This window comes from Oryzias latipes, chromosome 19 (genome assembly GCF_002234675.1).
Source record: "Oryzias latipes chromosome 19, ASM223467v1".
Taxonomy (NCBI): domain Eukaryota; kingdom Metazoa; phylum Chordata; class Actinopteri; order Beloniformes; family Adrianichthyidae; genus Oryzias; species Oryzias latipes.
In genome coordinates, this window is record NC_019877.2 from 6,784,468 (window position 1) to 6,809,998 (window position 25,531).

Sequence of the window (25,531 nt, forward strand, 5' to 3'; positions counted from 1 at the left end):
GTTATCTGTGAGCTAACCAGAAAGAGTGTAAACAACGGGATGATGGGAAACGAGGCCTGCCACACTCCACACTAACAGTCCCGCCCACAACCTAGAAGAGGATTTCTGATGAATTACTGAAGCTCTGCAGAGCTATGTCCTAGAAAACAACAAAGTTTTTGGATTTTGGCAAAAAAATGCATAATCATAACTAAAAGACCACTGGGAATGCTTTTATAATAGATCAAAAGATGAACGGAGTGGGACTTTAGGGGTTCACCTTAAATATTCAGGTCATCTTTGTTTGTCTGGAATTCTTCAAAGCCAAATGAAGTCATACATTAGAAAGGAAGTGTGTGCGTCCCCTTCTCCCAACGTGTGCTTCTCACTTATTAAAAGATCAATCAAATATTTATGAGAGAAGCGTGTTGCTCACAAGAGAGTCGAACACGGCGACATGCAGTTTAGCCATAAATGATTCTGTCGGCTTCACTAACTATTTGCTAGAAGTCTTTAACAATTCACGAGTCCCTCCTTCTCAGAGAAAGAAAAAAACATGCAAAGACAATTACTTCTTCAAAGCAGCGCTCACATCTGGAGTAGGCTAAAATGATATTTGCTACTGGATGAATTGGAAATCAAGGCCCTGGAAACCCAGTCAGGCTTGTAAGATGTACCAGTAAATAAAATCAGGTTTAGTCACATTATGAAAGGAGCAATAAAAAATATTCCAGTCAGGGTCATAGGCATAATACATTACAGTTTATTTGCTACAAAATAAAATTATTCATTTTCTTTTAGACATTACAAAGCTCAATGGGTTAAAAAAGTTGAAACCTTTCCCTCTTTCGTCTTTTCCTTTAACTCTAAATCTCGGTAAGGAAAAGCTCCCAAAGCCCGATTCCAGGGGAAATAAAAGAAAAACCTCAGGGATGTCCCCATAAAGGAGGGATCTTCTTCCAGGACGGACAGGCGATGTAACAGGGCTGTTAAAGAAGAATTAGCTTATCAAACTCTACAACTACATGTTTAAATAGTCCAGCAGATGGGCTTCATCCACATGGAACTGGGGGACAGCTGGGGGCGTGAGACGAGCCAGAGGCGAGGTCCACGGCAAAAGACAGGAGCACAGTCTAGCTTTTTATGTAAAAATAAGACTCAACATCAAATAGCTTTTTGTCCAGCGGCTCCTGGAAAAGGCGAGGCAATTGAGATTCAGCAGAGAAAAGCCCAGCAAAATTTACTGTGTTGCTACAAGCGAGCCTGTGGGCACGAAAACCAGATGACGCCTGGAATAAATGATGCTGGATGATCCAAAGGAGCGATCAGAAAATCTATTTGATTCTCCTGTCATCATTTGGATGTTTTTGGATTTTTTTGTGCTTTTGAATAAAACATTATCTGGATCAGTAGAAAGTGCTGGCAAGTGTCTGCTTCTGAGGCAGTTTTTATTGCTCACATACAATGGGTTTTCTTTTCTTCCTTTTTTTTTTTTTTCATGTTGTCTGGCCACAGTCTAATAAAGGTGGAAAGCTCCCACTGCAACTGTTCAGTGGTTTAATGGGCTCTTCATCCTGGAGAGAAAATGCTTCACACATCTTTAATGCTAGAAGTATCCAGATATATTAATTAATGGCTGCTCCATCCTGGTTAATGTCTGCACATGTCAAGAGGTTAAAACGTAGCTTGGCTTAATCCTTAGATCTGAGATGAGCATACAATTCTTGGCAACGCTAATGGCATTGCATGGAAGTGACAAGTTTTTTTGATTCTCATTGACTATGCATGAGCATCTGGTCAATGTGGATGTGTTATCTGTTCACTCTGCACCCCTTGAGAGACTCCTGATGTGTTCCCCTGAGCACAAAACAAAAACTCAGACATGTGACGTGCACGGCCATGCTTTGCCCGCGTGGCGGCAAGTTCAGCCTGAAATGACACAAACTCCAGGTGGTAATGGAGATCACATAATTGTAGGAATGATAAGCATTAGATAAAAGAATATTGCTGAGAGATGTGACGACCTTGTTTTTATCTCGGTCCTACTTGTTTATTGATAAAAAGCTTTTACATTTACATTTCAAGTCATATGAACTTAAGGAAATCAGCAGGGTAGACAGAACCAAGTTGGTTCATAACATAAATTAAACAAAGTAAGGGATTTATAAGCTTTATGTTGAACTCTTGTGATAAATATACAAAAAAAACAGCAGTTTAAAGACCTACCCCAAGGAAAACTGTGTTTTGGTGTTTTTAACATGTTCTTGTGGTATTTTCTGTTGATATAGGACATTGATCTCAAAATTGCATGTCTAAGTATTTTTTTATTCAAATCGTTGTGAATCAGGAACAGACAAAAAAATGCAGTGGAAAAAGCTTGAAACTGTGATGTAGAAGTTAGCTCCAATATCGCTCGCTATTTTTGCTGCACCGCTAATGTTAGTTTGGGATTGTGAGAGGCTCTAAAGTAGCGGGAGAACATGTAAGCAGAGAAATGATGGGAAGGGGGCGTGCTTACACCATGCCAACAGTCCCGCCCACAATTTCGAGGTGAATTTCTAATGAACTACTGTCGCTCTGTAGAAACTATGTCCTAGAAAATGACTTTTTTTTCTTTTATTTAGCCTACAAACTGCATAACTATGATTATAGACCACTGGGAACGCTTTTAAAATAGAGCGAAAGATGACAAGAGTGGAAATTTAAGTTGCCCAACATAAGATCTTTTGTAAATGACGGTTGTTTCTAACACCTCTTGTTGCTCTTTAAGTGCCCTCAACAGTTGTAGCCTCTAACTTGGGGCGCTTTCACACTGAGGTGCCTGGTTCACACCGGTCATCCTTAGGTGGCCTACTTAGCTTGGAAGGTGCGAAAACTCAACCAAAAAAAGTCTACCACAGGCCAAACAGAAAGATATTAACACCTTTGCACTTCTCCAACTTGTCTTTTTCTCCAGTTAACAACACTAGCTTTTATTTCATCATTTTTTTTATTATTTAGAATATGATAACAAAAATGCATTATTGTTATTTCTGTGTATACAACTTGTGTAAAGTTTAAACGTTAACTTTTGTTTAACTTAACTTTTTTTTTAAGCACAAAGGGCTACAAGCATAAAACATGCAAGCTAATGTTTTTAAGACTAAATTTACTCATTAACGTTTTTCTTCTTTTCTTTTGTTTTCGCCAATTTACTCCGAGACATTTTGATTTGACTTTAAAAAAAGTAAACTCAACAATGGAGTCGACTTTTTTTGATTTTTTTTTGCAAATTGAATCTTTGAAGTCCCAACTAAAGTAATTTCTTCATTAAAGGCTGTTTTGTTTTATATATTGTGTGGTTTGCTGATATGATCAGATTTCACTCAAAGGCCCCATTAAAGTAGTGAAATCAACAGTAACTTGGAAAATAGCATTACATTTTAAACTTTGTGGAAAAAAATCCCCAATTGTTCAGCACAAAGAACCAATTCCATACTGAAGTTGTCTCAAGGTGCTATACCAAGGGTGGGCAAACCTTTTGAGTTGTGGTGAAAAGATTCTGTGGTTTAGTGAGGTTTTGTTGATGTTGGTCATGTTTTTGGTTTCCTTTTTCTCAGTTACTCCAGTTTCAGGTTCATGATCCACAGCTGTCTTCAGTTCAGTTACAGTAATTACCCTCAGCCTATTTAAGTGTTTGGTTTTCTCTTCATCCTTTTCAGGTCGTCTACTCTGTTCTGTTTTGGGACTTGTTTGTTGCACCCTGGGTGTTGTCATGTTTCACTTTATTTATTAAATGTTTTTTTCCGTCACAGAGTCCAGTCTCCTGCATTTTGGGTCCTTCACTACCAGCTCCTGACATGTGGGCAACAAAGGGTTCTAAAAACTGACAGAAGGGCCGGACCAGCAATGTTTTGTAATCTACATCATGAGAGAAATGATAGAATCTGAACAAAAGCATGCTTTAATTTTGATTTGAAAATTGATTTTAAAACAGAACATTTTGGAATTATTTCAAATCTGTGGCTTTTATTCTAATGTTAGTGCCCATTGAACCAATAGGTTGATGTCCCTCAGGTAAAAACACAAACTCAGAGAAACGCTGATATTGTTCATATTTTATGACTGATTCAAATTTTTTTACAATTATCAAGTCCGTTCAGACAACTGTGTTGTGATATGGGCTATATGAATAAAATCCAATTGAATTGCGTTCATGTGGTGTTGGAATGATCAGAAAAATGCCTGAAAATTCACGTGAATGTCAGAAAAACAACAAATCTTCCAACGCCACATGACGGCAGAACAACTTCCTGCACCTAAACAAAGGATCTATGGGGAGACACCAGAATTAAAGGGAAAATAAAAAATTGTAAGTATTAATAATGCAATTTATTCCAGTTTGGCGGGCCAGATTAAATAGTGTAACAGGCCGCATTTGGCCATAGTTAGCCCATCCCTTTGCAACACACACACAAAAAACAATCAACTGATCTCATTAAATTCTAATTGCCATGATAAATCAAGGTCTAATATTTGAAGCTTGCTATAACCCAACTCAGTCAAGATAATTCCAAAACGGCCAATTTGTCTCAACTGTATTTTAATGAGAGACCAACAGATTACATTGAAGAGTTTCAAGAGTAACAGAGCAAATAACTGACATGAAGTATGTTAAATCTCAGCAGATACAAAAACAAATAAAAAAGAAAAAAATTTAAATTGAAAATGCTCCTTTTATGGCTTTAAAAGTGACACTTCTTCCATCCACTTGTGTTTTGAAGAACTTCCTCACGCCATTACTCTACTCCACTGTCATCCTCCGCCAGGGGCTGTTCTCACAGTTTGTCTTCAACAAACAATCGATTTACATCTCCTTTAGATGAAATATTCATTTGTAAAATGATATTCTATTAGTGTAGCAGTGAAGTTAATGTAGCAGAGAAAAAGTATGCTGTTCTGTGAAAAATCTCCTGATGGGCTTCCCTGGAAGCAAAACTTCTTCACTGTACTTAAATAAAAAACACTTTTTTTAGCATTGCTGGTGTTGATTTGCAGTAAATTTGATTAAAGATATCGGTCACTTATGTCTGTTAAGATGGATTTATAAAAAGCCATGCCACAGAGCCACATTTTACGCATTTACGTATGAAATTTTGGTATTTCGTGATACGTGCGTGATATATGTAATTCATAAGAGTTTCTTGCGTTCGTCATCCATCGATGTTCAAAATCATTGGTCGTTTGAGAATTACGCAGTATTTTGCTTTTATACGCAATTATTACGTAAATTCTAAGCAATTGTTAGATTTTTGCAACACGAACGTATGTCTACTGGACTTTTCACACATTTACCACTGATTTTTATCGCGTATTCGGCGCATGTATCACGTTTAAATTACGTAATTGACGCATGAATCACTAAAGAATTGCATATAAACAGCTCAATTATCACGCACGGTTCATGTTCTACGTTGATTGCTGTGCTGTTTGCGTGGTTTATTTGTACTTCTGTGGTTTTAACACAGTTCATTCATGATACATCTTTGACAATTTCACATAAAGACCTCAATTTTTCTCACTTTTTTTCATGTATATTCACGTATGACCAATTTTCATTCGTGCAATATGCGTAAAATGCACAGTACATAGTGCCTGTGTGACAAAAAAGCTTTTAACTTTACCATTAAAAAAAGTTACAAAAAATGATGTAAATTTGCACACATTTCCTGCAGGGGAAGTGCGATAAAAAGAATAATCAATGAATATTCTCCGTAATTACTGTGTGATAAATGTTCTCCAGGGTTCCTTCCCTCATCGTTTACCGGGGTCGACCCTTATCTTTAACTGAACGGAGGTCATTTTTTTCTGTCGATAAATTAAGAACGCAAATGTTTCTGCTTTCCTCTGCAGTGCGATTAATAAGTCCTGGACGTCCTCAGATGTAATATGGCAGGAAATCCTTTTCATCTTGACGGCCACATCTCAGTTGGGAGGAGCACGTTGGTAAACACTGTGACTTATGTCGGCTTGAAGACAACATGATTAGCTGAATCCGCAGCTACAGATGAAGGTCAGGGGCTTTCATTTCAAGTAAAAAGAAGGTTGAGTGAAACCGGTTAACCTTGCAGCCGGAGGATTGGAGTTTGTTTTACTCTTATCCTCTAAAAAATTCCTCCATAGCCTGGAAAATTCCAACGTGAAGACATAACTTTGAAAATTTAATAAGGGATTGGTTTTGTCATTCCAGCAGGTGATGCATGGGGTGCTGTAGCAGACTAGTTGAAATTTTGAACACAGTTGGCATACACAAGTTTCAATCTCCCCAACAGCATGGTACTCTCTTTACTTTATGGTCAACAAAAGATTTTTTTTGTTAATTAGAAGTAGTAACATTACTTTTGATTTAAAGACCCACTCCAATCAAAATCATGTTTTTCGGTGTTTTTAAGATCTTGTAGTATTTTTCTCATGACGGAGAACATATTCTAAGAAAATGAAGCCTAAAATTCCACTTCGGAGTATTTCTTTATTCAAAAAAGCTTGTTTTGTGATGTAAAAAATATGCTTGGTGGGCCACAAGCTCAGCAATGGGAAGATAAATGGGGGTGGGATTTCTCCTCACTAATGGACCAGCCCACAACTCAGAGGTGAACGATTTTTGGATTACAAAACCACTGGGAGCTCTTTCACAATAGATCAAAAGATGATTGGAGTGGGTCTTTAAATAAACAGCTAAACATATCTCCTTATGTCAGTATTCCTGCAAACCCATCATTTTAAGTAAAATCTTTTTCTAAAACTGATGTTGTATTTGTTCTACCATTGCCAAAAAGGTGATACCTAGCAAACCTTTTAGATGCCAAAACTGTCTGTTTACTTGACAACTAGTGATTTTTGTTTACACTGGTGTGGTGGGCGTGTCACTGCTGGACAGCAGTGATTTTATAAATCAAGGTCATCTGGCAGTTGGAGCAGGTGAGAATGTACACCTTCTGTTGACTGCTAACACTTTGATAATGCTATAACGTGACAACACCACGTCACTTTGATGCTTTGTCATAGTGACGATTTTGTGGAATTGCATCTGTTGTTAGTAGACTGCTTTGATACAGCTATGACGATGCTTTAGGGTCGCTTTAAACAGTGCTTTATCGTAACCTTTCATCTTAACGCTATCACCACAAATGTAAATAATGAATGAGCAAAAATCATCTTGAAACATGCAGATATTTCGCGTGTTATCAATTGCAATTATTCTCCCATTTGCTCGCTGCGGAGCAAACAAACATATACCCGCATGTACAGACCTTTTACGTAATCAATGTTAATCAGCTGATTCTGGCTTGGAGCAAAGCGACTTTGCGCCATTACTTAACATGTTACAAACATAAAATGTTCATAAAGCCCCTTTTCTCCACAACAGAAATTGCTGCAATAACCTCATTTGCGTACCCGGTTGAAGAGTTACGCTAGTCAAAAGAATGTCAACACTGGCGCTATAGCACCTGTGTCAAAGGGTTAAAGACCTGAAAGTCAAAAAATATGTATGAAATGTATTTATATGTATATATATGAAAAAAGCTTGCAAACTAGTTTGGTGTTTGCACTAGTCTAGAACTGATCTGACCATCTGATCCTGATTGTTTCCTTACCAACAGACAGACAATTACAGTTGAGGGTTTAGCAAATGGTCAATAGAGCTTCATTTATAACTCCCACGCCGATGGTTGTTCAAATCAAAAATAAGGTACAGCAGTTTCTAGCAACAACAAAGCCTTTCATGTGGTTCTGACCTGAAATAAAAAGAAAAAGTTCAGGAATAGATGTGTTTGGATTCAGTGGGGGACACAGATGGTGATCTATCAAAAGTGACTCAGCATGAGCAGATGCATGGCTTATGTTTAATCTGTGGCAAGAGATAGCTTTGAGCTTGAAAGTAATGTAAAATACAAAATAAGGAAAGGATAAAACAGGAAATCACAGTAGTCTTTAGTGGTGAGCAATGCCCGTCAAGCTTGATTTAGCTTTTTTTCCTGAAGGGTGGGGGTCAGCGATTCATTTTGCGAAGTTTAGCGGGCAGGTTGTCCTCCGCCCAAGTCCCCGCCAGTGAGATCTGGACTGATGCTTGGGCTGGAGCAGCACAGGTGTTACTGCCTCCTGCCTGTCTGTGTTTCTCCAGATCTCCCTCTTCCACGTCATCTGTGAACAACAGCTGCACCAGCTCCTCTGGATGCACCTGACCAACGCCTGGAATGGAGCTGGAGCCCACCCTTTGAATGCTAAGTGGTAGATCTCCCGTGCTGGAGGCTTTACCTCCAGGCAAAGCAGGCCCCATCTTCAGCCCTTTCCATAACTTGTCCTCTCTGGCAGAGCTCATGCGCTGGAGTTTCATAGGCAGCCTGTAGGCTTTCTCTTCCGTGTGCTCCGCATTGTCGGCTGACAGGAGCCTTTCCCGCCGGCTCGAACGCCCTCCATTACCTAATAGAGGTGAAGGGGGAGTTGGTGCAACTGGTAGCGGGTTGGGCGACGATAACGATAACCTCTCCTCTTGCTCTTTGACGCTGTAGGGAGGCGTTGGGACCTCAAAGGTGTTGTGGAATTGGGAGTAGTCGACTCTGAAGAAGCCCTCTTCCAGCGACATGACAGGGAGGAACCGATGGCCCCACAACACTTCATCCTCAGTGTAAGAAGTCCTTGCTTGGCACGTCATACCTGCATGAAATAGAGGTGACAAATTTGTATTCTTAGGTTAAAATGGGGGAATTAATAGCATGGATTTATGAAAGAAAAGATGTTCAATAATTAGATCTTGAAATAAACATGTCTATGAAGACTCTCATTCATCCAGGTTGGTTCCATTGTAGTAGTTTTAGGGGATGTCATCTGGACTTGGTTTTAAAGTTTGAAGAAGTTTCGCCTCTTATCCAAGAGGCTTTGTCAATTCTGAATTAGCTTGTCTAAGAGCTGGTATATATGCGCTCATTGGGGAGGAGTCAGACCTGAAACTGGATGGTATTGTCAACTTAGTCTACATGGTTTCGGGTCATTAAGAGTTCTTTGTCCTCAGCTGGGGGTTGGGGAGCCAGTGACTCCCTCTCCAAATTGATCATCTCTTTCAGCTGTTAACGACCCAGGTGGAACTGGTTTGGTTTGTTTAGGTTTCAAAACACTGCTGTAGATGGATGGAAGAATAAACCTGAGACCGCCATTCTTATTAAGAGAAGGTTTATCCTTCTTGACAAAGATGGCTTGACAAAGATGACTCCTCGCTCAAACCATCCTTTCTCTTTGGCTAGAATTCGGACTTCGAGGACAGTGAAGTCGAACTTTAAAACCAAGTCCAGATGACATCCCCCTAAACCTACTACAACCATCTTGAAATAAACCATTCAAGATTTATGATCTAAAGCAGAAAAAGGCTGCTTCACCTCAGGTTTAAGAATAATGAGACAAACTATTAGTCAAAGGAGCTGATTTTTGTAATATTGTAATAAAACAGTCTTATGGTGCTCTCACCAGTGGTCTCCACGATGCCCTCCAGTATCACAACAATCTCAAACTGCTCGCTGGTGAGGGATCGCTGTGAGAGATCAAAGAAGGGGCTGTTGTTGTTGATCTCGTGACAGATGGTTAGAGGAGAAACGAGGAAAAGCTGGTCTGCTCCAGTGCCGAATCCAACATCCAGCTCACACTGATCCAACGGTAGAAACTCTCCTTCAGGAGTCTGACGAGACTGGAAACACAAAGAGTCAGGATTCATTAAATTCAAAGAAATCCTCTGTTAAGTAGTAAAGCATTAGTCACATGCACTCACACATGGGGGTTTGCCTGTACGGGTGCTAAAGGGTTTTAGTTGTCTGGGGCCCTGGAGGGCTGCCTCCTAAAAAGAGCGCAAGTGTGTCTTGCAGTTCCCTCGAGGTCTGTGCAGCCACCTTTAAGCCCCGTTTATCCTTCAGTGATTAGCCGTCGCATCAATCGTATCCAGAGTAGCACAGTCTAGTTGATACTGATGTTGGCTGGTTTTGCTTGCAACTGTCCGTGTTAACTGCGATGAACTACTGAGTGGCGTTTATACTTTTCAAGCGACACGACTGTCTCCAGAGTTTATTTTTAACATAAAGGACATCTTGATCGTACACTTGCTACATCTACAAACGTGCAGGTACATGAAAAGCAGAAGGAGGAAGTGCTGTCTACTAAAAAGAGGCAGGGAATACAGAGGCGAAGACATTTTTCAAAAAATACTACGAATTGCATTCTCTTGTGCTGCAAGATGTGAGATATAGCTTTCCAGTAACTTGCTTTATTTTCTGTCTAATGTTCTGCCCTCTGTAAAGTTAGGTATTTCCTAAGTTCTTCAGTTAAGTTTTCCTCATCAGCAGTGTTTAAAAATACCTTTTACTGGACAGTTTTCTCCGTCATTGCATCTCTAATCAGTCGAAATAAATTCAGGTAAAATTATGCGATTTGCATGTGATTTTACACAACAACGGGAGTCAAATTCAATTCAAGGATGATGTCATCAACAGGTGTTGGATTTAGCGGCGAGCCCTGTGACCAATCTGAGCGATTACAAATCGTTTGGCACTACGGGACGTCATAAAAACAATACGTACGATTGTCATGTGTGTGGTAAGCGTATAGTGCAGTATTTGTAAGGATAATGGAAGTTGCACGCACTCATGACGTACAAGTGGTGCTGTCGTACGGTGCCCTAACGCCACACTCCACCTGAAGGGGAAGCTGTGACAACGGCCCAAGTTGTTTGTGAAGTTAGGGTGAGAGTCTGGGTTTGGATGTTAAAAACAATTGATTACAGTAAGCAGCATATCCGAAATAGTACATATTTTTAAAACTTAAATAATCTGAACTTGTGTGCTGCATATGTGTTGCATTTTAAGTGGTTTGTCTGATTTTTGCATATTTTAAGGGGAAACATGAGGAACATCATAAAATTTGTGATGCATACTAAAACAAGAGCCTCAAAAAGCTGAACTGAAGTTTATCATGTCAATAACACAATACACCCACGCTACACAACTGGTGTGCAGGCAGTCATAGTTAGGAGCGTTTCCAAGGCAACCAAAAGGAAGTTTCCCATCACATCGACAGTAACTGTCCACTGTTGTCAACTTTATTCCCATCATGCATGAAAATGAGACGTCTTCTCTTTTTCTAAGAATGGAAAGAGGAGAGGCATTTAAATGTCCCTAAATGAGACCTTTAAATAGAGAATGGGCTCTAAAGGTCCATTTATGAAAACACACAATGAAGTTAGGCTTCCACAGATTAGGACAAAAGCCTTTCAAAACTAGGGTGAGGATTTTGCTCTGACAAAAAAACAAACTATAAGAATTAGGAACTGTTGATGGTTAATAGAGGAGGCGAGGAAAACACAAATGTTCCCCACTCTTAAAGAAAAAAAAATCATTGATTCCATCTAGCATTTTGACTCTAAATAATTGTGATAAAAGAAAAATAATTTTCTTGACACAGTCCTAAATTAAGAAACAGCTTTTTTATTATGTGAGAGAAAAGCTAAATGACCTTAAAAGAATTTTCATAGCTGCTAAAAAAAAGTTACTGATGGAAGCATAGCTTTAGAAAGAAAACATCCAAAGCGGAGCAACTAAAATAAATCATTTCTTCTGATTGAGCTTAATAAAGAATATTTCTCTGAATGCTATACTCATCTTGCTGACTCTTCTAGTCATGAGCCACTTGGTCCACAGATGGTAAACAGGCTGTCATTTGTATTCACAGTGATACAGAGGACAGAAGGGTGTGACATTTCACAGGGAGACGTCTGTGCCCACAAATCCCTGGCTCGCCTCTGTGAAGTGTCACCCATCATGCTGATTTAGCGTTGGGTGCTCCCATGTACAGACCTATGTCACATGTCCACTAAAATCTAATCAAAAAGTCCTTCAAATAAAATTAAAAAGGGGCCAAAATTTTTTTCACTAAAGAAATGCAAAAATAGAAGAAAAACATAAAACTTTTTAAAGGAATTAAACTAAATTGTGGTATTTTTGGTTGTTATTTTCCATGGTGTAAGACAGTAAAAATGCTGGTTTTCTTCTACAGAATGAAACATTTCACTGCATTAAGTGGACAAATAGTATACTGGTACTTGTATAATCTTTAACAGGGATGCTGTAATATTAACTTTAGACCAAGGGATAAAACTTTGGCTCCATTTTTTAGGAAGGTTTGAAAAGAATCATTACTAGAGCCTGATAACTTACCTCTGGATGGCTTTTCATGCAATGGAGTCAGTCCCCAAAATGTATTAACTAGGGACGTTCTGGTCAAGTTTTTTTGGCCTGGATCTGATTCCAAAATGTCACCTGCTCTAACGCCAAAAACATGAACCATGAAAACAGCTGTGCAGTCATTAACGTGTGCAACAGCTTGTAAATCAGCTTTGTGCTTTTCCAACTCACGTGCCCTCAGATTTGCTCAGACAAATGCTTATCTCGCCCCACCTGTCTTCTGACCGGCAATCATTTCCAAACACAAGGTAATTATTACAACGTTTGCATTTAACCAAGGCGAATTTTGCTTTTTTTTTTCCTATGGTGCGCTTTAATTTAAATCGTTCGTTTATTAAGGCTGATGAGATAAACTGGCTGTATGGGCAAAGTCACAGTAACAGCGCTGTGTGAATGAACCGATTCCTTAAGAAGCCATCGGAAAAAAGCTCATTATGAGAAGCGATTGCCACTCAAACCCATTTTTTTTTTTAAATCGGAAAAATACAAACAGACAACAGATCAAGTGCTTGTTGTTGTCACACCCCCGCATTGCCTCTGTTTTTCCCTCCACATGCGACAGTTGGAACTCGTACCCCAGGTTGCCGACCGCTGGTTTAGACAAAGCTCTGTGAGAAATACTGAAAGGTCCTCCTTTTAGCTGTGTTTGAATTCACTTTATACTTTTCCATGCTGAATATCACCCCGGACAATAGAGTTACAACAGCAGCTATTAAAGTGTCAACAAGTAAAAATCAAAATGCACAAAGAATGACACCAAACTAATACATGTGCAAGCATGGAGTTTTCTGATTATAAATTATTATGCAGCTATGCAATACTTAATAGTTCTTCAATTTGCATTTCTGTTAAAATGTTTTAATCCCATCATTCATGTCACTTCTTTTCTTTGCTGTGTTTTTTCTCATTGGTTCTTGGAATAGTCTGTTTGTGTTTACACTGATACTAAATTTCTCAGAAAGTTTAATTTCAAGGAAGAAGCCCTAAATTTTTAGGCATATCCAAATTCTTCAGTTTCTGTAGAAGTTACATCTTTCAAACACCTCTGTGTAAAGTTTACCAATAAACCTCAAATTTCTTGTCATACAAGTTTCAGTATTAGAATTAAACTAATTTGAATGTAAAAAGGCCATGTTGTACGAAAGGTTTCAAAACTCTTAAAGGCAATAACGTTTTCTTTTTCTTTTAAAATTGTAAAATGTAATGTATAAAACAGCTTACATTTCGACAATTATTGAAAGACTTGAATCATTTTAAAATTTGTTCCCCAATAAGCAAAACATCACCCTAATGACTAAAGTCCATTTTAAGGTAGGTAGGGTGATCAACATAGTCTTGTAAATCAAACATTGTGTGAGAATGGAAAGGTGTTACATACAACTGTCACAGGTAAAGGATATCCTGGACGAGCCCCCAACTAAACATAGTTAAAAGTCTTTATCAAATTAAATATGTTCTAAGTGAATGTTATGTTAAGATACTAGTAATTTGTTTATAAGCTACTTTAGCACTTCAGTCATATAACTAGGTTGTAACTCTGGCAAGAAAAAAGAGACAATTAATAGTTTTAACAAGGTGAAAAGCTTGTATGCTCCCCTTAGAGCCGCTAAACAGCAAGAGCCACTGGGGAAAATTAATGGCCTTTGGAAGAGGTCCTGATATGGATGGAGTGCTTAATTTACGGAGTCACCTGAGAATAACGGTGAGTGAAAGCAGGCCTTTTCCCCGGTGACTCACTTCCTCCTGTGTGTAACTGTATGTGTGCGTACATGTGAAACTGATGCAGAACACCCAGGCAGTGAAAAGAAGCACATTTCCTCTTTGTCCCTGTCATGGAAATTATTTCACGTTTGATTTCTAAATTAAAGCCGATTGATTCTGTTTTTGTCCCCTCTTCCTTCCCTTTCCTGTGCTGTTGGCTCACCTTGTCCTTCAGCATTTGGCAGTGGCAGATGCTGCGAGTCACACTGACATGTCCGTCTGCTTTTAGCTCTTATATCAGCCATCTCCTGCTGTAGATCAAACTACTGAAATGAGCTTCTGTTATCCCTGACAAACACTGCTCTGCTGTCTTCCTTTGTATTTTAGTTCCCTCTCATTAGCGACATGCTTCCTGTTTAATGCTTTGCACTGCTTGGAACACGTCATTATTTTCCTTGTTCAGATTAATGTGCTACATCTACCCTTAGTGGGAAAAAAATCAACATATAAATCATAACGCACCAGCGCTTTGAGCTGCCCTCTCCATTGTATGGATTTATTAATGAGTACTGCATTAATATTAATGTATATTCAAGGACTTTTATCTTTTAAATTCTCATGCATTATGGATGTTGAACGTGTCGTCTTGCCAAGAAAATAGGGTTTCAGCTGATAATTACATTGGATATGTGTTGGCACAAAATTACAGACTAATTGCAGTGAAAAATAGTATTCAGCTAAATCCAACCAACACTCTTTATTTTTGAAACACATTCATTTGCATTATCAAGTGCCCCAAACCATTTAAGAGAATTTCCATGCTAAGGTTATTAATAATAATAAAGATTAATAACTGACCGTTACAACATCTTGATAGCGAATTTGGGTTCTTCCTGTTTTTTGTATCCTTAAGCGATCAAAGCTTTTGCAACTAGTTGGTGTTTCTGCAGAGTCTCAGGGAAACTGCTAAATTAAAGTAGGCATCCTGCAGCCTGCGGCTTTTCTGCAGAGATTACATGTGATGTAGAAGTCGGTTGGAGTTAGGGAGAAAAAGTTATTTAGCCTGCCATTCCCCTACAGGTGGGTGTACACTGTTCACAGTTGGGGGTCAATTTCCAACTAGCCGAGGGGTGTGGCTTTTCTTTTCCTTTGTGCAAAGACTCCTGAGGCTCTTTGAATTTCCCCTGTGAATAAAAGGTGCTACATAACCGAATATGCCTTATTTTGTTTGCCTGATTGATCCTGATGTATGGGTCTGTGTAATTTTCTTAAAAAAGGTTATTTCTACAAACAAAATCGAGGTCCTGCAGCTTAAAGGTACGTTCACACTGCCCTCAGCAATATGTGTTCAAGTGACCACTTTCAATAAAACATCTATGTTTTATTGATTATATGTGCTTTCGGGCTTCTGCGGTAAAAACTCTTATGTTTACATGGAGCTATGCAAGTTTCTATAACCATTTTTGGGCTGTACGTACAAAACTCGCAGCCATTGAAGTTGGGTTGGAAGTTAAACCAGGTCGAACTTGGACCAGTCAGGGACTCTGATTTGGTAGTGACGTATGGATGGCGTCCCCTTTATTTCATGGAGGTGCCAATTGTTTGAAAATTGATCATGGAGGAGAAAATAATATTTGCATCTTTTTGACATTTTTCACCAAGTCTCTTCCTTGTAGGTGGCAGACACGCGCAAGTAGAATAGTAGAAAAAGGAAAAGCCCCTCCCGGCTTGTCCAGTGTAAAGACCATGGGCTAAACGTGCATTGGCATGTTCGCCCAGTGTGTATAGCTTCACTCGTTAGAGTAGGAGACCGCTTGTAAGTGTTACAGTTTAGAGGATTTGGCCAATGAACCATCACTGATGACTTTGACCCAAAAAGTTAAGAGGCTTCTGTTGATGCTTGTTTGGGGATAACCTGAGGATGGACAAAAAAAAAGGTATGCTGATGTGTATCTTAATATAAACCATCACTGAAGTAGCAAAATTATTTCTAAACTCTGGAACCTTGGAAAAAAATGTAACAGCATGAGACCATGAACACTGCTTTACATTCAGACTGTTAGCAACTGCCAGGTTGCTTCCTTTTTGTTTACTCTAAAGAAAATCATTTTTTTAGAAAAATAGTGTTTGATAAATGCTTAAAACACGCAATAAGTTCCCTATAAAATGGGCATAAAATAAAACAATTTGAATTGCACAACTGATAAACCAATTTAGTTTAAAAATAAAAAATTGTTTAATAGTTTGGTAACAAAAAATTGATTATTTTAACTAAATTGGTTAACAGTTTAAATTCAGTAAAAATAAGTATTAAACAACTAATGTTTGATACTTTCTGATTAAAACAGAACGTGTACTTGTAATTTGGTACTAAAAAAAAGATTCCTGTTTTTTCATAAATATCAAACTTCCTGCTCACATAAAAATCTGGATATGAAGGGAAAGGCACATGCAGCAGCTGCCCTGACATCACAACGCTGCTGAGAATTTCAGCACTTCTTGTGTATAACATATCAAACCAACACCAGCAGTCATGGACATGTTGAGGCTAAAAGTGGGAACACTTATCAAAAATTGTCTAAAGTTGGCAGTTCTTTCCAAATCCATCATAAGAGGTTTATTTTTGGAAGTCTAAAGGGCTCAGAAAGGGGTCTAATACTGATGGACAACTGGCCAGAATAGAACATTTCTTTTACAGCTTTGACTACCACAAAAGTCATCCAGCGTAGAATTTGTGTCAACTTATACCAAAAGATAACAAATGACTTTTGTTAGAAATGTTTTCCTTCTAGATTCCAGAGTTACCAGGTCCCATAAAAATGTACAGCCCACACCTCACGCCTGCTCCTCACTGCCCCGGGAAGTTATTGCTGCTGCCAAGTCACAAAGCATTTAAACAGCTCCACCGTAAGGATTTACTGTTACATGCCTCATTTCTCCAGTCGAGTCTGTGTGCAGGCCATCCAACAGTGACCGTTAATGTCACGTCGCACAATTGTTTCCAGAGGTGTGTGTGCGTTGTGTGCTGGTACAGGGTCAATACACTCTCCATACAGACATCTAACAATCTGACATCAAAAGCCACTTGAGCTCCTTTTTTTTTTTTTGGTAATCTTAATTATTGGGGCAAATACATTTAAAAATGGAAAAATGTCAAGTTTAGATACTTTTTACAATTTAAGTTCAAAGATAAGAAAACTCTGATGACCCAGCATTGTAGCAGCATTTAAACGCATCATCTATGCACAAATCTGTAGACGTGAAAAGAGCGTCACAACCCCTTGTGCCCTTTACCTCAAATCTGTGCGTAAATGTGTTTTTTTCTGTGGATCAGGCGATTGGTCCATACTTAAGATTTATGCATAGGAGCCGTTTTTAAATTCATAGTTTGTTTTAAGCTGCTGTAATTCTGTTGTGCATGCATGAACTGTATTTTGTATACATTTTTGATATTGGAGAGTACATGTGAATACACAATTGCAACTACACACAGTTGCACACAAAATTTCTGTTTGAAAAAGACTGTACTTGTGATGTAGAAAGGGAGGACCTGCTCCGCTCAATTCTGATGCGTCCACTTGCAGACAACTAGATCCATGTGCGTTTTTGTTTTCCGCGTCCGAGCTGGATTTGGCTCAAAACTGTACTGCTGGATAGCTCCAGTATCACATGAATTTTGCTCCAGGCATTTTCTTTCTCAGCTCTATGCTGATATATGAAGGATTTTATGTCTTATAAATCCAGCCAGGCAGAAACCACAATTATCAATTTCTCCTCCATTATCATGTTTACAAAGGTTGGCACTTTTGTGTTTTGAAAAGGACGCTACACATACGTCTCTACCAAATACAAGTCCCTGGTTGGTCAAAGTTCAACTGTTTGGCATGAAAGAAGTCGAAAGTTCAGCTGGTTGGACTTTCAGCTTGCATTCAGAGAACGGCTGGTTTGTACCTGAAGCCAGAGAACAGAGGGTTTTAAACATGGAAGCCCGAATCACAGTAGGCGTTAACATAGACTGTTCATTGAAACTGGCCAACTAAACACGAGCCGTTGCGAATGCAGCTTTAGATTGTGAGGAATGTGAGGGGCTGTAAGCTAGCGTGTAAACAGAGAGCTCACAGCAACAGTGAGGGAAAAACGGGGCCAGTTGCTCCACTCCAACAGTCCCGCCCACAACTCAGAGGTGAATTTCTAATGAACTCCTGCCGCTTTGTAGAAACTCCACCCCAGAAAGCAACACAGTTTTTTGATTTTGGCTAAAAGCTGCATAATCCTAATCAAGAGATCTCTGGGAACGCTATTAGAATTAATCAAAGATAATTGGAACACAAAAAGAGGAAGCCAAACTGTCCCAGCGCTCATCTTGAATTTTAAAGACGTATGGAAGTAGAAGTAGTGCTATAAAAAAAGATAATTCATTTGACATTCTACCATTTCAAAAGGAACAACATTCATTAGAGGGAACAATTAGAGTGCTGAAGTGTGTGACTAACTGCTGTCCTCTGTGGCCAGAAAAGCGCTGATGGTACCACAATTTTTTCATGATTAGCCCTGTGATGGCTTTTTGATTAACTGCAATTGAGACGCCATATCTTCTTCTTTTTTCCTTTTTTTGTCTTTCAAGACTCTTAAATAAAGAAGATAACGGAAAGAAATAAAAGCCATTCGCCTGAAACAGCAGACTTAACAAGTTCATTACTTTTAGCCTGTGGGGTGGCTTGGAACTTTCCAGTAGGATGGTATTTTCGAATGACTTTTTTTTAATGAAATGATGAAACAGCATTAAAGAGAAAATTTTAATTAAAAAAATGTTTTTGGATGGCAAACATCATTGCATCATAACTGCAATAAAGCAGTGATGCTCAGTGGGTATCAGGAAAAGCATGAACAGTACATAAGGGCACTAACAAAGCTTTTTGCAGTGTGCTCCACTGAGGCTTTTTTATATTAAACTGACAATTCTGCACTTACTTGCTGTAAGCAACACATCTCTTCCAGGTGTGAGATGGAAAAATGCACTTCGGCACTGAGTTTTTAGTCCATTTTCCTTGTGAAGTTGCTTGATGCGTGCTCTCCTTTTTAGCTACCAGCTGCTACCTCAGCTCTGCTTTCATCATCCAGCTTTTCTTAGCGCTGACACCCCTTAATAAAAGTCTTTATTACTGTCAGTAGCTCACCACCTGCAATCTTTAGAGCGTTTTAGGGCAAGGGAGGCTTTGAAAGTTTCAGTCACTGGGGCTCAGAAAGCACAGAACATCTTTTGTTAGTTTCGTAATCAAAAAGCATTGTTTTGTCTCCATGAGGGAGCAAATCATTTTTGATGTGGACACTTGGAACAAGTGGGGGAATGTGCAATCATCCAGTTTGAGGAATGCTCAGAAGCAACGCAAATGCATGATGAATTTAGTTTTTATAATCTTCAGGGACTCAGACGTTAAAATGTATCTAATGGTAGAATGACAGACCCTCAGGGATGCAGTCAATTTAGGAGATGAATAGAAATTCAATGCATGGCTTGATGCTGCAGGGGAACATAATGGACACTTTCAGAACAGATTATGATCCAAACTGCTGTGCAATCAGGGTCAGCTTTGATCCCAAGACTTTCGCAAGAGGAACCCTGGTTCGGGAGACTGCTTCAACATACCTTGATAAGTTTGCACCTGATCTGTGCGGAGACCATGTGGCTGTTCCGCAGGTTCCCAACTCGGAACATGAGGCACAACTTCCCGTCCCGCTGCGAGATGACTGCGTCCTGGCTGAACATAAGCGTCTCTGCGCGCTTCTTCGGCTGCGACATCTTGATGAACATGCAGCCGATGAGGAAGGCGTCCACGATGGAGCCCAGCAAAGACTGAAAGAGGAAGAGGATGATCCCCTCGGGGCACTTCTCCGTTATGTAGCGATAGCCGTAGCCGATGGTCGCCTCGGTCTCGATGAAAAACAGGAAAGCCGAGGGAAAGTTGTACACGTTGGCGACGCACGGGGTGTAGGACGAGTCGTGGCCGGCGTGGCTCAGATCACCTCGGATGTAAGCGATCACCCACCACATGAAAGCCATAACCAGCCACGCAACTGTGTAAGTGAGGATGAAGATGAGCAGGTTCCATCGCCACTTCAGATCCACCAGCGTTGTGAAGAGATCTGAGATGTACCTGCTGGTCTCTCCTCCAAGGTTACCGTGCTGAACATTGCAGCGGCCGTTCTTCTCCACAAATCGCTGCCTCTTTTTCTTCACCGGTGCAGAAAAAGTCACAGTGCGGTTGGTGTTCACCATCTGATAATCCTCCCCAAATTTCCTTCGTATAGCGGACATTGCGTCTGAGCGCTCTGTACTTATCCACAATCAGTTTTTTTTTAGTTAATTCTCCCCCTCCTGCCCTAAAGCTCGCAACAACATTCAGCGCACTGTACTCGCATCCTGTGAGCTGGACGCGCGCCCCTCTCCTGTAAAGGGAGATTCTGCGCAATGCAAGATCCTTTTTACGCAGAGTGCTCTCCGCCGCGCGCAAACTTTTCTTGGAGATCTCATCCAAAGATTGTGTACAGTGGATCCTAAGGTGCGTTCACGTGCACAGCAGTGCGCGCTCCCTCCCACGGGTATCACGTTGAGTTGGGAGGCAACTCCAGCTCCGCTGCGTGGATGTGTGGATTTTTCCAAACGCACAGTGCACTTACTTTTTTCAAGACAACAGTAGAAGTTAACTTGAAAACTTCTATTTACAATGAAAACTAAATAATATATTGTTTGATGTTCTTATTTTCTAACTATTGAGCTCATTTGGAGATGTGTTGTGCCAGCGAGTGAGTGCAGCCTACTACTAGACTTCCCAAAGCTGTTTAGTTCCCCCTTGTGTTGCCTTAGTGCAGTGCTTCTCAATTATTTTTTGCAAGGCCCCCCCTAGGAAAAAGAAAATGTTTCGCGCCCCCCTTAAGAAAAGTGGAAATTAGAATTAGAGAATTTCCCCATTGTGGGATGAATAAAATGTATCTAATCTAATTTGACCCCCCCCCCCCCCCCCCACACACACACACACACACACACACTCACCGCTGTGACAATAAATAAGATCAATATCTATAAAAATTGTGTAAGTATACCTAAAATTGTATCTTTTAACATTAACAAAAGAAAAAAACAATATAAATCCACTTTTTAACTTTATTTTGCCAGTTATAGTCAAAAACAGAAAATAAGCTTAAAGAGTCTGAAATAAAAAAAATCTGTCGTTGCTTATTTAAACTAGAAACATTTTGACCAACTGAACCATTTGATGCTGAGAAAAATAATTCAATCAATAGATAATATTGAATGTAAATATATCTGAAACATTAACACAGCAGCATCAATATATTTAACGTTTATAATCAGAAGAATTAGGTAAAAAACATTGTGCTGATTTTTTTCCTAAACGATTGATTGTTTATTTATGATCTCATAAAGCGTGCCTGTTTTACTGCATTACCTGCTGTCTTTATTTCAAATACTGACACCAACTAAACAGCAGGCAGACGAAGAATACATTTATGGAAAATAAAGACACGTCATAAAAATGTCTGTAATAGTTAATGAGAAATGACATTAATAGCAGAAGCTGAGTAATCTAAAGGCACGCGATGATCCTGGTATTGTGCAACAGAGGCAGTGCTTTGCGTGCGCGTTCCATCTCGCAGCCTGAGCCCACTACCCCTCCCTTTCCTTTTCACATACGTGCGCCGCGTGTGACAGGAGCAGCTGCAGGGCGGCAGTTCACAGGTTTCACAAACACTGTGATATAACAGATAATAGTAAACTGATGGTGGCGCAGATTTTTTTTCCAAGCACTGAGCCGCTGACACCACCGCCCCCATGAAATTTGCGCCCCGGGCAATTGCCCGAATGTGCCTAAAACCACTACTACTGCGTGCCCCCCCCCATCCCGGCATCGCATCGGGAACGTGCCCCACTATTAGAGAAGGACTAAGGCTAGGTGCTACAACCTGGTGCAAAGTCACTGTGCAACATTGATACGATTTATACACCAGTCCTGACGCAACGTTTTCACAACTGCACTCACCAAAACAAGACTTTTTTCCCCTCAGATTACAAAAAATCCCTAATTCTTGCAGACAATCAAAGAAAAGAAGACGACAGGAAATTTGGCACTTAATGGTGGTGTTGTTTATGGAGGACATATATTTTAAAATGACAATAAATCTCCTTTTGGTTAAAGGTTTCAGAATTTCTCTAGCAAAATCATCATTTTTGTCTATCAAATAAGATACGTTTCTAATATTTATGTTGACAACAATTGAGAACAAAATACAAAATCCCTGAGATCATGTGATCAGGGTCTGCTGGTTGTAAGAGAACTCGGTTAAAGACTAAAAATGACAGAGCCTTTGCAGCAGTGGCTCCATCTCTCTGGTACTCCCTTCCCCTCAGCCTCAGATCTGCAGACTTAGGTTTTTAGCTGCTTTTAAAAAGAAACGACTATCTTTTTAAAGTAGCTTTTTCTTAATTTTTTCTTCTTTTTTTTTTTTTACTGTGGTTTACTGTGTTTCCTGTGTTTTATCATGTTTTACTGTGAAGCACTTTGTGATTTTTATCTTGATAGGTGCTATACAAATAAAGTTTGCTATCATTATTATTATTATTATGAGAAATAATGTAAATAGCCTGTTCAGATAAAAAATATAATGGATTCAAATCATATTCTTTGTAAGTCCTAATTTAAAACTTGGTTTTTGGTCATATAACATCAGTGTATGCTTGCCATGAGATCATTTTAAACACCAACAAAGAATTCAAATCATCAAACTTTATTAATCTCCCAGAGTTAACTTTAAGTCCCACTCCAACTGTGTTTTTATCGATTGTAAAAGTCTTCCCAGTGGCTTTTAATAATTATTTTTTTGGACATATTTTTTTCAGAGCAGCAGTGGTTGATTAGAAATTCACCTCTAAATTGTGGTTGAGACTGTTAACATATAAGTAATTGCTGCTCCTATGATCCATTTGTTTACACTTTCTCCTGCTAGCTTACAGCCCCTCACAACCTAACATTAACGGTGGCAGATCAGACAAGTAAAATGAAGATGTACATGGATCTAATCATCTACAAGTAGATGGATCAGAATGGAGCGGAGCGGGGAGACTTTGACCCATTTCAGTTGCTGCATCACAAATACGAGCTTTTTCAAACGGCAGGTTTTTATCTGCTGCTGATTCAATAAGATTTGAATAAATATTCAGAAATGCAGTTTTAATCCTAAATTATCTTATATATGTCCTCTATCATGAGATAAATGCTACAAGAACATTTTCCAAAAACACCAAAGAGGATATTTTTTGTAGAGGGTTTTTAAGGGCACAATAGAACAGGAAAACATGTAGAGTGGAAACTGAACTAAATAGGAATAAACAAGTGCATCATCTTTAGTAGAACCCTAAGTGATTTTTTTTGGTCATACTTTTACACTTATCCATAACTTACTCATCACCTCACCTTCTATTGCATTTTGTTTCAAAGTACATTTTGTTTTACATGTTTTTTTCATTCTGCTGGTTAAATAAATAGCAATTACAAAAATTGTATCCAGTGTTAAAAATCCCCATTGTACTAACTTAAAAGAGTCGTGTAGTGTTCATAGATTTATTTCAAGGCCAGCAGACAACATTTTTATTTTTATATAAATTATTTTTATATTTATTTATTCATTTATCTTTTTATACCACATACTTAGTTGAAAAAGAATAAGTTAATGACTAAATTTCCTCAGACCTCAAAACGGTTAAAAACATTTTATACTTGGTTATAAAATGTGTTCATTTTAAATGTTATAATGCACCCCCTTAGCAAAATGTAGACTATTCAAGTGTACGACGTAGAAGCAGTTTATACTTTTACTTTTCAAATACTGTCTAAAATTGTACACTTGCAATGTTCCAATTTAGTCTGAAGTGTGATACACGTACATGTGCACGTACATGGGCTAGCACGGTCTGCAACCTGAGGCTCCGGAGCCACATGCGGCTCTGTTACCCCTCCACTGAGGCTCACTGGCTAAAGAAAACACAAAATAGTTCTAATCTCAAAACATAATTGTTAATTAGTTAGAATTCGTTTCATTTTATTCTGTCAGATTTGTTGATTTATGGCTAAGGTGGTCTTATTCAGGAAATTAAACTGTGTAAAGTTTTCTTTTTACACCACTGCTGACATTAAATCAAAAAGGATTATGTAAACTTAGGTAATTTATGTAAAATTTTTGATCTTTTGAAGTTTGGTTGTAGATGTAAATACAGTTAAATCACTTCTTTTGTTTTTATTCAGGCTGCAGTAGAAAGTTGAGAAAAGGATGTCGGCTTATCAATGTGGGCTTAAGGTATAACAACAGAAAATGCCATTTATGACTTGTGTTGCAGCAGAACCATTCTTTATTGGAAAGGGTGTTTAATTTGAGAAGGAAGTAATATGACCCTCTATCAAAAAAAAAAATTAGATTTTGTATTTAGAAAAAAAAGTATATTTGTTATCTATATTTCTGTCATTGCCCTGAAACTGATTGGCGACCTGTCCAGGGTGTGCTTCGCCTTTGCCCACCAGACTTATATTTAGCATAAATGTAACTGTAACATAACTGCAAAGCAGTACTGTACTTTTTTGAAAGGTGAAATGAAACTGTGACACCTGCTGGGTCAGAAAGAAATCAGCCCAAAAGGTCTCTTTTAATGTTGAAGGATACAGACGTCCTAAATGTGACATACTCAATGAAATAAACTTCTAGTATACTACTTTTTGATATGTATTCTTTTTGACACTATTGATAGATGGGTAGACTTTATAGTCTGTTAAATGACCAGAAATTCATCTTTCAACACTGGGGAATACAGTTAAATAAATAAAATGATATAATTCTTAAAATAGATTTTAAAAAATAATAATAAATAGGCTGCATTAAAAATTAAAAAGTATGTCAATCAGATTCAATTTAAAACAAGTCCTATTAAGCAGACAAACAGAAATGGAGATAAATGATTTTTTTGGATATGATTTTCCTGACCAGCTGAGTTCTAAGTTCTATTTTTTCTCCAATATTTTCTCGATGGCTCTTTTTCTTCTTCTTGTCATACTTGTAATTCTCCATATACATTATCCATTTCTACTTCTAAATTTTTTTAGTTTTTTTAATTTATTTAAATTCAATCAAAAAATAAGAATTCCACATATGAATATTCTTTTCTGTGAATAAAGTTGGCATTCTGCTTAGCTTTAACTATGTTGTGGAGGATAAAAATATACATATTTCTTTGTAAGAAAACACTATTTTCTAACTTTGACAATATGCTTTCCAACTTTACTCTATTATTTGTGTTTGTATTCATTTATTTTTACTAATTTATGTTAAGCAAACCAAACTTGGCTGTCTCCTTGGATGTAAAATAAACTAACAGAACTGAGAGGCTTGTAAAAAATAATAAAATTAAAATAAACTTTACGTGAGGAACGCTTAGTTTTGTGAAAATGTAGTTTTACTTTTATAAAGTAGTTTCTGAGGAGTCAGCAGTTTGAGGACCCCTGCAGCCTCTTAGCCTGTCTCCTCTCACGACC

The 25,531-nt window shown here is 38.6% G+C and overlaps 1 protein-coding gene across 1 annotated transcript; it reads right to left on the reverse strand.

Annotated features, from left to right (window-relative positions):
* Nucleotides 1-719: 719 nt before the first annotated feature.
* LOC101165104 (G protein-activated inward rectifier potassium channel 1) lies at nucleotides 720-20,619 on the reverse strand. The gene is made up of 3 exons (XM_004080277.4): nucleotides 19,585-20,619; nucleotides 9,478-9,694; nucleotides 720-8,673 (listed from the first exon to the last, which is right to left on the reverse strand). Exons 1-3 carry the CDS (start codon nucleotides 20,251-20,253, stop codon nucleotides 8,009-8,011), a joined length of 1,551 nt encoding a protein of 516 aa, XP_004080325.1. The 5' UTR covers nucleotides 20,254-20,619; the 3' UTR covers nucleotides 720-8,008.
* Between the last annotated feature and the right edge of the window lie 4,912 nt (nucleotides 20,620-25,531).

Excerpts from the sequence above, each read along its gene's own strand:
- LOC101165104 (XM_004080277.4), bottom strand. The coding sequence starts at position 20,253 with ATGTCCGCTATACGAAGGAAATTTGGGGAGGATTATCAGATGGTGAAC. Across the intron at positions 9,695-19,584 it reads TCAGGTGCAAACTTATCAAG|TCTCGTCAGACTCCTGAAGG; the intron begins GTATGTTGAAGC and ends TTGTGTTTCCAG. Across the intron at positions 8,674-9,477 it reads GGGCATCGTGGAGACCACTG|GTATGACGTGCCAAGCAAGG; the intron begins GTGAGAGCACCA and ends TATTTCATGCAG.